Source organism: Diuraphis noxia, unplaced genomic scaffold, assembly GCF_037042655.1.
Source record: "Diuraphis noxia isolate RWA-SAM2 unplaced genomic scaffold, SU_Dnox_SAM2 contig0002, whole genome shotgun sequence".
Lineage (NCBI taxonomy): Eukaryota > Metazoa > Arthropoda > Insecta > Hemiptera > Aphididae > Diuraphis > Diuraphis noxia.
In genome coordinates, this window is record NW_028301712.1 from 67562369 (window position 1) to 67578499 (window position 16131).

The window sequence follows — 16131 nt, forward strand, 5'->3', positions numbered from 1 at the left end:
CTTTTCATCAACATTTTACGACGTTTAAAATACGAATTTTATATATTTGTATAACTGATAAGTGATAACATAACCATATTATATTGATTGTTGAAGACTGAAGTCACTACTCGTTATTATTTCTGTAACTTGAGATTTTTATCAGAACGTATTTTGATGAAATAATAAAAACAAAAATAAGCATTACTAAAAATAATTTATAAAATATAAAATGCCCGCGCTGTACCTATACATGCAGTGTTAATTACAAAAATTATAAAAGCTTAAAAAATAGTATACACTATGAAATTGATAATTTTTTTTTAGAAGTACCTACTTATTTTTCATATTTTCATACTTTCATAGTTTTTTCAATTTATTTAATTCAGATATGATTCTAATGCAATCAGAATAATAAGTTATAGCTAAATGTTTTATTTCATCAAAGTTAAAAAATTTATATATTTTGGATATAATGCAGTTTTTACCCTCAAGGAGTTTTCATAATTCATAAATCGTTCATCAATTTCAGAAATTATTCTATATAAAATAAGGTTATAAACGTTTATTTTATAGTCATCTTTGATGTATTGCTTTGTTTTTCTATATTATTTTGGTTAATACATATATATATTTCCAAATATTTAGGATTCTATTTTGTTGTTGTTGATTGAATGGAAATTTTATATTTAGTGAAATAACTCTTTTCTCTTTTTATTTAAACAAACGTGATGTGATTTCTGATTATTTCTACGATTATTCAGTGATTCCTTTGTTGCTTATATTAAAATATAGCTCTACTTATAAAGTTATATCTGCATTTACATCTTGGAGATATTTACTAACAAAATAAACTGCAGACTATAAATCATTAAATAAATATAATAAGTACTTAAACTGAAATTCAATCATTCTCAATAAACCAATAGCTTAAGGATATCTTTCTGCCTTTTCTAAAACTATATTATTCAAAAGCAACAAAACAGTATCTAAAACCGATTTTTAAAGATTTACAAGAATGAATTTGGAAAAATAAAATAAATAGGCGTTTTTAATTCAATAGGCTTATATTTTCCAACTTTTTTCTTAATTCGATAAATTTACTGGATATTGTTGATCCAGATATGAAAATATAAATATCTTGAAGTGATTGAAAAAATGTATCTGCTTCTTCTACATTTTTAACTACATCAACTCATAACGGAATTTATTCTGTGATTATTACATTGAATATAAAAGGCATGGGGAACTTATTTTCTGAAAAGTGCTTGAACGTTACTAATATGGCCTCTAATTACATTTGCGTCATCATAATATGTTTGGGCCACACACTTATTTATATACATTTTCAAATATATAACAGATTTTTTATATGTAGAAATAAGAAGTTGGCGTCTAACCTAAAAATCTTTCTTTTATTCTTGATAATAATATCTAATTACTATAGACAATTGTTCAGTTTTAATACCATAATTTATTTGATAAGAAATTGTACTAAGAATCATATTAACCATTAGATATACTAATCCGTTTTAAATAGAGTAATAAAGATATCTGGCATTTTTAAGTTCATTCGTCTTTTTGTCCACAGTATCATCAATACCCCTCTGCAAACAAAGTCATCACACAACTTCTAAAATACAAATTAAGTTGAACAATAAATATTTTAAACAATAAAAAAAAACTAGCCTGTAGGTAATAATAAGTTTTTTTGTTCATCACGCTAAAAAAATCGTTTAATGTTCTTTTAAAAGTTCTTTTAAAATAAATGTTAACTAGTCAATAATTTCGTTTTAGGTATTTACAAATTAACTGATGTAAACTAAAAATATAAAGACTCAACAATAAAAACACTTTAGTAACAGCAAAAATCATTTGATTTTGATTGAGATGTCTTTTCAACGATGTACAATTTTGCTTATTTGTATAACATATAAAATTAAATTAGGTATACTATTTTTTTCCCCGCCAGACGTCGTTGTGATGACACGGTAGTACTTACAATTATTAAATTCGTATGCACTATATTTTTATCCTTGTCGTAATCGCACATAAGTTCAATAATGTTATTATCTATTCTACATAAATTAAAACAATTACATACTAAGTCATACTATCTACGTGGACCGTAATTGAAGGTATTATACTTATCGTGTTTATATGTTATGCAATTTAAATTTTCTCTCCGTAATAATAATATACAATAAAAAAATTTGATAATACTTAGGTTAAAATTAACTTAGGTTTTGATGCTTTTAATTTTTTGATTTCTATAAAATTTCACGGTGAGCCAGTGGATGGACAAGGCATTTTCAGGGAGGGTAATAATTGCCTATCTGTTCCCGTCCTTGCAATGGTGGCGCCACTGTAATATTCGCCCTTCATAACATGCAACATTACAAAAAATATTGCGTTTTTTGCATAATATCTACTCGTATAGGCACTGTTAGGTATATATTGATTATTTTAATTGTTTACATTAAACTTATATTATATAAAATATATTTCGTTATTATACTATCAAATAGTACAATAACTAAAAGCATACACATTTTACTGGATAAATATTTAATAAGTTGCTCATCGCCTCATCGGCTAAAATAAAATAATTCTTGTGTTTTGTATTTATCTTAATTTAATTTATTTTATCATATGAAACCAGTGTCGCTCCAGTCCATGTTTATGTATGGCAGCTGCCATACATAATATATACATTTGGCTGGGGTGGGAGGAATAAATAAGAATAATAATACAAATTAATATGATATATTGCTCATTGAGTATATTTCGTACTAAATATTAATGCTCTCATTAAACAATGAACACGAAATAATTCATAATAAAACATTAGTAAGAACGGTTACAACTAATAGCACAGGAATCTGTTAGTTACTCAACAGTTAGCAATTAGGTATTCAGTTACAAGACCTGAGTAATGTTAGTTATTTCTGTTGAGTTTGTTGTCTCGTTTTCATGTACTATTTCTGTTTATTGAATAATTTATAATTATATTACCTTTTAATATAATATATTTTTAGCTAATATAATTATCAATAGTCGAAAATGAAAGTTAAAATGTAAAGTTCACGGAGGTTTTCAAAAATGACAAGAAAAACAAAAAAAATTAAGAAAAAACAGAGATTTTTATGCAAATCCGTTTTCGACAAAATCAATTTAGTTTATCGATTTACCGTTTTATTTTGGTGAAACTAAAAATGAAATAACCGTACGCATCATAACGCTTCACAATATTTGTATTATCATATTTTATACAATATAAAAATAAAAATATTTTATATCTTTTTAAGCTACTTGAAAGCATAAAAAATTTTGATTTTGGTCCGGTTTTTAAAATTATTATCGATAAACTAATGTTTGATCTGTCGAAATACTTGAAAATTTAATACAATATTTTTCAAAAATTGTTATTAATGAAAATTATAAAAAAGTTTATCGTAAATCAAGAATAATTTACTATGAGTTTCTGAAATTCAGATTTTCACAAAATTTGTCAAAATCATATATTTTCTTACCTTTACCTTTACTTTGAAGCAATTTTTTATATATATTCATGTTAATTATTACGTACATATTATTTGGAAAAAAGAGAGAAAGATAATCAAAAATAAAATAAAAATGGTTGAAAATTTTTTGTCAGGTTTGAAATTAATTAGATGGTTTATTAATATCGTTGGGAGAGGGAGAGTTGTATTTGATATTTCGACGCTACTGGATAATACAAGTCTATAGTATATATATATATATATATATATATATATATATATATTTTATTTTATTGAGCCTCGACAACTATTAAACTGTCAATCTTATAATATAATAACAGAGTCAAGATTATGCATATTTTTCTAAGAAATGATTTCCATTAATATTTCCTTATTTTAACTGTTAGGTTCTACTATTATATGTCGAAATAGTTGCTTAATTATTAGACTTTGGTTTTAAGCTTAACAGAATAGTTTTAATCTAAGATTTCCTATTGAGTATGAGATATTATAATAAGATGATGGTGTAGGAAATTATAAACACCCATGATTTTGTTATTATAACAACTAAAAACGTCAAAAATAATTTATCACTTTCATTTGTTTTTATTGTGCATTAGTTTCCAGTATGGTTAACCTTGCCTATAAGATATGTTTGCATGATTCAGGATCCTCATTCTAATATACAATTGGTTCTCATTAGATTAAGCGTTTTCGCTATATCTGTCCAGCATAAACCACATGAATATTCAGCGGTAGTCATATAGGATTGATTACATTTAACTTGATCTCCGATTCCTTGATGATGTAGTGAACATACATATGCAAATTTATATCATGTGTAAATACATATTGTAGTAAACTTATTATTAATTAATGTATTACTTTTTATTGTTGTAGACTTTTGTTATGTGTATTGTGTATTTGTGTACATGCTGTGAGCTTGCGATACATGGTATATTCAATATATAGGTGATTTATAGGTACCTACACAGCGTCTTATATAAGAGTAAAACATATAGTTGTTAATTAAATTAGTAATCAGTACATACAAGGTTATATTTTAAGTAAGTTTGCTCCAATTTTTCTCTTATTTTGTTATGCTTATATATAATGATAATAATCCTTTAAATTGGTTTTATAAAAGTAAAACCATATTCAATCATTGTTGTATATAGTATTTATCATACTTATATCATTTAAAAAAATTATTATTATTTATAATTCAATAGTAATTACTAATTATTTTCAAATCGTCTAGGGCACTGTGTCTACTTAACCCATTACCATACACATATTATTCTTAGTACACCAACTATAAATCAAAAACTATTCCATTGAATTTTGATTTAGATACATCAAAATTCTCAAAAAAATATCTGATTTTTTGTATTCAACTGACCTCTATTCGTATTAATATTTAAGGAAAGAATAAATATATGATCTCCACTAGCCAAATGCTGAGATGCATATAATTATAATATAATTACGAGTAAGAACAGTTCCACTTATAATTAGATCTAGTCTAACGTCCTAAATGGTAGGGATTTGTGTGAGTCGTTACTTTACAAAGTAACAATTCAGCTCACATTGTATTAATTTATCTTCAGTTACAAACCTACAGTTCGCAAGTATAGAATAATTTCATTGTTCTATTTTAAAATTTAAACAAACTCTATTTAATGTAATTTTAATTGCAATAGGTATTATCTTCTGTTCTTCTCAATACGTTTTACCTTTCAAAACAGTATTGATTTATATCATCTCAAATATAAAATAATATGTTCAGTACCTAGTGTTATTAAGCGCTAGCGCTACGTCATAAAATAATTTAATTTAATTTAATCTTGCTCAGTACCTTCTGCACAGCGAACGCTTGAATAATGGTCTATTATAGTCTATACTAAAAAATAAAACTGATTCTCCAACCTTGCTGTTAGCTCATTAATTTTAAATATCCTCAACTTCAAGCCATACTTTTTTACCTTTTTATGTTGCAATATACACACAAATTACACGTAAAAAAATCTTTAAGACGTCTATAATCTATATAGGTACTATCCTTAGCCAATATTAATCACTCTCCATTCAATCAAAAAATGTAAGGCTTATAGTTTCATATCAAAAATAATAAATAGGATGCATATTGCGATTTGTGACCATAAATATGTACCTATATCATAGTTTCGTTATTCGTTATTAGTATATACAAATTCACATATACTTTGCAGCTAAAGGAGCCTTGGCCATTTATGTATAAAAAAAATTACATTAGATTACAATATGTACTGATTACTGAATAAAATGTATAAAAATAAAGGGGTTTCTAAAATGGTAATTCTTTATATTATCATTTAGGTATATCTCTCTTCCACTAAATGTTTTTGATTTTTCTTAAACTATTGGTTACCAACATAATACTTATACAAGTATACAACTCAACAACTGTAAATAAGTTGCGAAATTTATCGAATGGCATGTATCGCACTGAGGATTTGCATACGTCAGAGCTCTGTGGCAAGGCTCATTTCACAATAATATGGAGAATTTTCCGTGTATATAAAAAAAAAAGATACGCTCAAATCACATAAGCCACGGAATGGAATTCTCCGAAGAGTATGAAATAAAAAAACAAACCAATATTTTATGTATTCAAATATCGTCGAGATTATTACATTATTTTGTATACCCCGAAAACGCACGGCTTTGTCACATCAATAATTGTTTTGGGAGTTGTACATTCACATTTCACGTAATAATATTATTATAATTTACTCGTCACTTCGTATACTGTTCATTGTGTTCGCTTAAACAACACTACTTTTCAATCAATATACAGAGTGATTCACCTATAAGCATGGTTTATAATAATACACCTCATTTTTATCCTTTAATAATGATGTTGTTATTTAAATTCTGATTTTTTGAACTTGTAATTATGAGTTGAATTAAATACCATATTTTTTTTAAATGTTTAATATTATTCGTATCATTTAAATATATAGTGTCCTATTTCGATAAAAACATCTGGTTATCAATTGAGAAGCATAAAAAAAAAGTTATTTTGTAGTATTTAGTGGAAATAAACGAGTAATTCTGAAATATTAATTCTAAATATAATATCATAAGTATTAAATACAATATATATGGTTATACAAATGTAGATAGCATTAAATATATTGTGTTATAATTACATTCAATTTGTTTGCCTTTATTTTAACGAAAAAATCCATACAAGAAATTCGATAAAACAGGAAGAATAGATAAATAGTTGAATTGATTTATACAAACATTCGTAACAGGGAAAGACACCCATTTGCCATTAGTAATGCCCTGCGTATAATAGTTTATATTTAAGTACAATTATCTAAGAAATAATACAATTTTGTTTTTATTTTGTCAGAGTAATAAGTCACGATTTCAGTTTCTTATCAGTATTATACTTTTAAGACATGGTTTAAATTAATGGGTTTAGTGTTCAATATGAGTTTTGTGTGAAAACTCGTATAATGTAGTTTTGCAAGTTCACTTGAAGTTTTTATTTGTAGTTGGTTGAGTAGGGCTACTAGTTTGTTATAAACCAGGGGGCACCAGTAATGACAGTAATGTTATAACTTATAAGGAGTTATATTTTGGTACTTGATATAATAGAACTAATGTTTGAAGGTTAAAACTTAAAAGACATTTAAAAAAGATTTCTAAGTGCACATGAAAATATTTTATCAATTTCTAAATATATTGATTATATTATGACGTAATGAGTAATGATGTATTAAATATTCATACTTAAATAAATAATTATACAATAGTAAACCTAAACGTAAGTTTGACATAAAATTAAAAACATTTTAAACATTTATAAAAAAATATTTCAATTAAAAATGTTTATATTTTGTATTATATACACGTCTAGTATTAAATTTAATAATCTTGTATTAAAATATCATGTTTTTAGTTTTATACTTCATAATTATTAATTTGAACAAAGGAAGAATAATCAAATGTATTTATTTAATAATGTCATAAAATAATAATTAATTGATTTCACTTTAAGTATACATACAGCTTAAGCTTTAAATGGCCGTAAACAATTATTATAGCATAATATTGTTACTATTGTTTCAATTTTCATGAAAAGTTATTTAAAATTTCAAAAATCATTTATTTTTAAATGTACCATCTGTGTCGAAATTGTAATCAATATTCAATATATTAATAGTGCATAAAAAGTTTTGAAACCCTTATTTTCTAACTTAACTATAAGACTTTAATAAAATAAACAAATTACTGGTACAAAGTAAAACCAATAAAAATTATTTTTCAAATGTTTGGAAAATATATTTTTTTTATGTATTTCGTACTTATATTTAACTTAAAGCCTTAAAAATACCGATTTACTTTTAGGGTTTTAAAATTTTTCTCCTTATATAATAAAACATATACAATTGAAAGATATATAATAGATGTTAAATAATAGATTTTGACTTGAGATAATAAATCATTATTTTTATATTATGACTCATTGTCATATTCTTTATTCAAAGAAATATTAATCACGAAAATTTTGTTTATGTTTTGTACTGAAGTTGTTTGAAGTTGACGATACATTACACAGGACGATCACCAAACATGCTCTTTTATTATTTTTTTTTCAATAATGCAATTATTTAAAATCTGATGTTTTTAATTTTTAAATAATAAACTGACTGAAATTCTTGAAACTTTTCGTAATACCTAAGGCAAAAGTATTGACTAGTCCACTAACCACTACTATCCCGCCATGAAGTGCTATTATTGAACAGCTTCTTCAATCAAGCCTACCATGACCTATTATGTATCCCTCCATTGTGCTTATTGTAAATATTTTTCTTAAATATGACAAAAAAAAAAGTTAATACAATTTGTTTTTAAGTTATTTAACTTTGTTATCTAAATTTTGGTTGTATGATGTGAATAAAAACTATGTGGTTTGCATGAGTAGATTGTATAGGCATGTTTCGAGTTGTCTGAAAAATCATGTAGAACGCGACCTAGTTGGTTGTCCAATATGTTACCAACGTGACGTGGAATTTCAAAATGTTGTTAATATTCGTATGATGTTCGATGAGTAATCCAATGTTCTAGGAACTCTTTTTACACAGGGGCACAGGGCCATCCCACTTGGTTCCAGTCTGCCAAAGTTGTTGCATGAGGACCTTAGCAACTATTGTCAGTGGTGCCAGCCATCCACAATCCACATGGGTCATAGGTGCGTGCAATTTCACCTAATAACTCACGTTTAGCAATGCCTTCCAAATCTGGTGTAGGTTCTACTTTAAATGAGAAACTATCTTTTGTTGTGTTCCATAAAATTCCCAACACTGATACACTGTTTTGGTCGGGTATCGAAATCTGCAACAGTTGATGTTCAGCTGGGATGTTTTATAAAAGAGCAGGTGTGTTACTGGCCCACTTCCTTAGATCAAATCCTTCTCTTCGAAGTAGATTATTTAACTGCTGTATTTGAGCTTTGGCGTCTTTCATGTTGTTACAACCCAACATAACTTCATCGACGTAGAAGTCATTCTTTAGCACTGTGTATCCTTCTGGATAATTTGCTTGTTCATCAACAGCGAGTTGAACTAGTGTACGTAGAGCATGACATGGAGATGTTATTAAAGCATAAGTGACAGTTTTCAATTCGTACTGTTCTATTGGTTCAGATGGGTGATTTCACCACACAATTCCTTGATAACACTGATCGTCCGAGTGTATCCCAATCTGCCGAAACATCTGACATATGTCAGCAGTATAAACATATTTATACATCCGAAATCTTGTGATAACTCTTACTATATCACGCTGTAGCTTATGACCTCGATTTAGCATGTAATTCAATGACTTCCCATTGAACATGATGGCAGATCCGCCAAAGACAACTCGTAGTTTGGTAGTTTGATGGACGTGAGACATGATGGTGTGGTAGAAAGATGTTCGGACATTCTTCAATGGGTTTTAAAAATTCCATATGGTTCTGTTGAAGGTAATCAGTCATGAATTGTCGATACTGGTTGTACACAGATGGATTCGAAGGGACCTCTCCACCTAAGCGAGTCTTCTTACAGTATGAATGTATGAAGTGAACATTTGAATTGTTCACTGATTGTGCAGTATCTTTAAATGGATGCTTATTAGAATTTTGATTTTGATACATCAAAATTCTCAAAAAAATTATCTGCTAAATAATTTGCAGTAAAATTGGGGTTTTCATATGATAAACAAAAGTTTGTATTGCCACAGAACTCTCCTTACTGGTACAAAAATCTCAAGAATTTAAATATATGGTCTTTGAGTATATTTAAAGATTCCAAAAATCAGATTTTGAATAACTTAATTATTAAAGAAAAAAAGAGATGAGCATGATTAGTGAATCGCTCTGTATAGTTGATGTGCTCATTTTCTTAAATCAAGTAAATCGTTTATATTTTTTTATGAATAGTTAAAAATTAAAATGTTTCAGACTGAAAATCTGTAGCAATAATAAAAATCGAGAGTTAAAATATTTGAAATATTTAAAATATTTAATGATTTTTTTTTAACATTCTAACAATATTATAAAATGTATGAAAATAATGCAACGCCTTTTACTATAAAATTTATAACGCCATCACTGAAAGTGACATAGCATTATATTATATAACAAGAGTAGGTTGAAGGATTGTTTTATTAAGCTTAGAATTTCTGATATTTAATTCTTCGTGAAAATGTTAGGGTCCATCGTTATCCCGAAATATTCTCCGATTACTAATGATAAAAAAATTAACTTTTGTTGCACACCACATTTTATTGACCTAAATAATTAATAAACTTCCACTAAAATAATTATAACGAGCAGCTATTACATATAAATAATGTTCACATTAAATAAGATATAATGTTTAACAATTTAAAAGTAACTTTAATCATTTATTAAAATGTATATCAGTAAGCCATAAATTTTATTTTAAAGTCGATACCTGGTTATCATATTACATATATAGGTTATTATTATAAAATAAACTGTAATGTGCTGAATTCGATTTCATTTGTTAATTTAAACTTCAAATTATTATATGAATTTTCATGATTATTTTAAAGAGTTTGTAAATCGTCTAAAATATATAAACGATTTCGATTTTTCATTCAACTACTTTTAGACAGTTTTTCAATTGATCGACGTCTCGTATATCAAATCATGTCTGAGATAACTTATCCGTTTTTTGCGCTATTTAATTTATGGAAAAATCTTACTATAACATGTACTTATTGAATATCACTAAAACTTTTAATTTAAAAATGATTAATGTCTTTTTTGTTGTGTGTTTAACTTATAATAATTTAATCATATAGATATGCATATATAACTCATTAAACGAATAATGAATTTTTGTTAGTATAGATAGATGCATAATATATTCATGTAAATATCATGTAAAATATACAAGAGCTGCCATAACGATGTATAAGATTATATATTATGTCATTATCATAATATTTAATTACTTTTAAAAGTTCATATACCCATTATTTTATATTGTGGTCATGTTATTAGCTTATTATTAAATATTCTATATTCTGTGTCGATACTTTTATCGTAAAAAGGTCTAATTAATGTTTTGTGAAAATAATTGAAAATAATGCCATTTTCAAGAAAAGTAAACAAACCTTAATTTTTAAAGTTTCCTAATAGTTGTACTATAGGTACTTAAGAATAATGCATATAAGTATATCAATCATTTTTTATAAGCTGCGCATAATTTTTACAAACTTTAAATCACAATAGTCTGTAAAACATTGAGATGGATTGCAAGTTTTAGTTTTCTGTCAAAGCCACAATAATAACCAAAATTTATAACTTATTAATCTTGATTTGGTTGTTGCAGACCATTAAAAATATTCCAGTGTTTAACTTAGTTATATTATTATTATTATTAAAAATATTAAAAACATGTACGTTATTTAAGGATTATAAATTCAATTAAATAACGAGCAATGATATTAAGTTAACTTATTATTATTTTGTACAAAAAATGTAACTTAGAAGTTACGACAGTAAAAAAACGGTACGCGTTGATATTAAATTACATAAAAATGATGAAATATAATGTTAAATGTTTATAGCCTGAAAACACGAGTATAGGGGGTAATTTTCATAGTGATTTGAACCTAATGGCTTGTAAAGAATATTGCTGGTGGGTGTTGACTGTAGACAGAAATGTTTATGCAAAAAAAAAAGCATATTTATAAACATTAGACAATATACTAATTTAATATAACTTTGAGTTTCAGACCTACATATACTTTTCGACTTTTTGTAAATTATTTTCGGTGTATTTGATGTTGAAACTTAAAAAATATGTATTGACGTTAGAGTTATTTACCAATATAAATATTATGTACAGAATATTTTTTTACATCGAACAAAGAAAATATTATATCTTTCTAAAATTGATACATAAACATAATAGTTATATGTCTTATTCTTCAAAAAATCTAATTGTTTTTTAAATTTTGAATACAACTTGTTTGAATATTGTGACGGGACTCAAAATTAAACGGTACACTTAAATAGTTTTAAACAAAATTAATTACGGAAAATTATTGAAATATAAACACATTTCCCTATAGATTTGAAATATTTTCTAAATGTTTGTTTTACTTTTTTATGTCACATCACCACTATGTATACGCAGGTACGTACTATTATAATACTACTTATATAATATATAAACTTGATTCACCACAAGAAATATCGAAACATTATGTCATTAATCAATCACAACAACAATTTATTATGTACCTCATGTATGAGTAAAAACTTTGACGTATCCTCACACAATACATTTAACGAGTCAACACAACCGAATACGGCTATATTATAATTTATAATGTTTTTATTATGTATAGATAGGTATATTGGGGAAAAAATTAATATTTATTTTTCGGTTATTGAATAAAAACAAAATGAATAACTTACAATATAATTCGACTATAATATTGAACTGAAAAATGATAATACTTTTCGTTACAATATGTAACGATAAGTGTGCGTCGTAAAACAAAATATGTGGTACTATAAAATGTATTTCTCTATAAATAATGTTAAAGTGTTTTTAAGACCACACTAGTAACAATTAATTTCCTTATAAGTATTTTTATTTTTTTTTTAAACATTAATATCAAGTTAAATATTTTGTTTTATTAAAATAAATGAATTTGTCGCAACTCCACTACTTTTGATAAGCTCCTTGCTAAAATGAAAGTGTGGATATTTGTAGCCCACATTTATCAATTTATAAATTTAATACTAACAACTTTATATCTTTCGATAATGTTCTCTGGAGAATTCAAAAACTGCATAAGCATGTCAATTATTTGATATTTTGATTATTATGCAGAATCAAAATCATTGAAAAAATCATTTTTCAGTTTCATAAAATATTATTTTACTCATGTACCATACTTTTAAATATTTATTACATTAAAAGTCAAATAAAATACATTTTACATTAAAAAGCACTAAAAATTTTAAGTAAAAAGATTTTATTCTGTTTATTTCGAGTATATTTCGTTTTACGTAAAGTTTTTTTTTAATGGGTTATATAAATATATACATAAACCCGTATCATAATAAAATTATAAATTATAATAATAATTGTTACATATTATATTGTGAATAATAATAAAAAATGTTATTTCTATTTTAAACCAAGCGATTCAACATAGTGAAAAGCTCAACGAATACCGTAAACAATCGTAAATGTTCACAGTCTCACCATGTAGTGATAATAATATTTATGGTATTGAGATAAATAATAATTATGACCGGGGCTGGCTATACGGCGACGGCGTTTAACTCTTGCCAATTTAACTTGTCGGAGAAGTCTGTGCATAGTTCTGGAGCACAGCATGCAATATTATATTTATATAATATTATATTGTTATAAACTTATTATTCGTCGGCCAAAAATCATCGACACCATACACAATATTCGTCTGTAGGAGAAGTAAAAAAAAAATTATCGTTAAGGAGTTAGGAGATGCCGTACATCGCTGCAGCCTGCACCGGTCCGTGCCAAATCAGCATGTTTGTGTTTCACCACGGCTAATGCCAAAACCGTAACAATAATAATAATAGTAATAATAACAATAATGATAACAACAAAATCGACTAAATATATATTATATTATATTGTTCATTGGCTGGTGAATGGTCGTCTAGACAAGCGCGTGTGTTGCCTATGCAGTGTACTCGTAAAAGTGTTTTCGCGCAGTTTACACCGCCGTATAGTCAAGGAGTAAATAAGTAAACACGATGCGAAAACCGGGGTAACCACAAAAATACATCCGTAAGTATATACCTACACCTGAACATACGAGACGTTTGTGGTGGACGTTCTCGTTTGGTCCAACGTCTATAAACTCGTGTTTAAAGTCTATAACGATAGAGAGATATTATAAATATATGATCTTGGCGATGAACGAAGTATACGCTCGTGAATACGTTACAGCATCACACACTATATACTTATATTATACATCTATATGTATACTTCATCCGCATCACTCTCTCTCTCTATCGATTCATTTAATTACCACCGCGTGGTTATAAAACCATCATGGTGCAAGAGCGCTGTATATTTAAGCCGGTATGCGTCGCGAGACTATTTAGTCTGAGTTTTCTTTTCGATTTTTTTTTTTTTTTTTGCTGCACTCCGAACGATCGGTTAACAAGTCGAATTTTTCACCGAGGCCCGCGTTTATTTTTATTTTTTGACCACCCATCATCGAAAAAATGGGCAATATTTTGTTGAAGATAGTAGGTATATCACTTGTTTACTATTCCTATAAATACCAGATACTTACAATTAAACCTAGTTTTTTTTTTTTTTTGGAATTGGTACAGCACATTTTAAAATTCAAATTAAATTAGCCCACGAATAGATTTTACCACTGTTTTGAAAAAAAAAACCGCATCAAATTTTCATCGACGATACACATGGTCCATCATCAGTGTTTTGAAATTCGAATATACCTTTATATTATATATATATACATTGCAAATTTTTCATCATTCATAAAATGTATTGAGACTACTAATAGGTGCCTATGTTTAATTCTATCAACTCCATACTATATATAACTCTTTAAAAATTATAGAAAAACGAAAAAGTTTTCAAAGATGGTTTTGCTATAATTTTAATAGGTAATAAATAACATTTAAATCAATACCACATCTCAGACCAAATTTGTCAAGCACTAGGACCAAACCCACAGGACGTTAAAAGCTTAATCTTATTCTTAAAAAAAAAACAGAATTGTACAAATTAATTTAATGTAATCATGTAAATACTAAAATACTAATAATGTAATCAAAAATTCGTGTGCTTATGGCCTAGTTGTCGATGTATAATTCAGATCAATAAAAAAAATAAAAAAATAACACTTATTTTGTTTATCAATATATAATGGTTTTCAGTGCCTCATTATACAGTTGCTGTTAGCTTTCATTGCAACCCAACCAATAACAAAATTTTCAATACATAGTTGGTTTCTTTTTAGATTCATAAATCTCTTAAAAAACGTATCAATCAATTCAATAAATGTATATAAGATATAACGTATCCCTACTGCGATACTAAAGAACATATTTAGTGGCGGCCCAATAGGGTATGAGTCACGAGTGTAACAATTTTACTTGTTAATATGGTATATTTTAAACTGTTTTTTTCATGTATGATACATTTAAGTAAAAATATTTGGGTTCATAAAAAAAAATATTGGTTTATCATATAATAATATCATGTAACGAATATATTATAACTTATAAGGTACCTATATATAACTATTTATACTGTATATTTTGAACTTTATACTTTATAATATTGGAGGTGGGCACTGGGCATTTATTTTATTAAGCCTAAATATAGGTACCATAATACATCCCAAGTAAAAGTACCATTATAATTAAATATAAATATAAATTATTGTATACAAAGACATTACGTATCACTACTCGATTTATACTCTCCGCCCTAATATGTTTATGAATTATTATAGGTGGTGCATCTAATAGGAATAATATGACTTAATACAATGAATAAAATGTAACAAGTTATTTATTACATTATTAGAAGTATTAAAATTTACAGTTGTAAGCAACTTTAGATTTTCTAACAAAAATGATAAACTATTAAATATGTTTATTACCAAAAAGAAATAACCATTTAATTTTTTATATAGCAAACAGTCTTTTATGTGCTCTTTTTAAATTTGTTTTTCATTCGTTAATGATAAGAATCTTAATGATTTAATTTAAACAAGTATGTAGGTAGGTTATAAATAAAAAATCACAATAATATTTTATATTATTAAAAGGAATCTTAAAAATGAACAAAAATACAAAAGAATTTAAACTAAATTGATATCGTTAAATATAAAAACTTTATATAATTCAATTACAGTTACGAGAAAAATAAGTTGTCAAGGTGTATTGTATGTAAAATAAATAATAACAATACTTGCAAATCTTTTTTCTTAAAATATTTGATATTCATTTAAAGAAACGGTTAAAAGTTAAATCGGAAGTTGTTTTCAAATACCCTGGGATTAATATTAATTAATATGCTAG

At 26.2% G+C, this 16131-nt stretch overlaps 1 protein-coding gene across 5 annotated transcripts in view; it reads left to right on the plus strand.

Moving 5' to 3' along the window:
* The window catches only part of LOC107162522 (melatonin receptor type 1A-like), a 124998-nt gene that overhangs the window by 70563 nt on the left and 38304 nt on the right, over window positions 1–16131 (plus strand). Inside the window, exon 1 of one of the 5 annotated variants that reach the window (XM_089219198.1) lies at window positions 13716–13849. The exons of 3 other annotated variants lie outside the window; for them this stretch is intronic. Coding sequence is in view for 1 of the 2 variants with exons in the window: in XM_089219197.1 (XP_089075323.1) it covers window positions 14296–14319 (24 nt within the window). In the remaining variant the exon portion in view is untranslated. Of the gene's footprint in view, window positions 1–13715; window positions 13850–14238; window positions 14320–16131 lie in introns of those variants that run through there. One more of the 5 variants, XM_089219197.1, reaches the window with a different exon arrangement.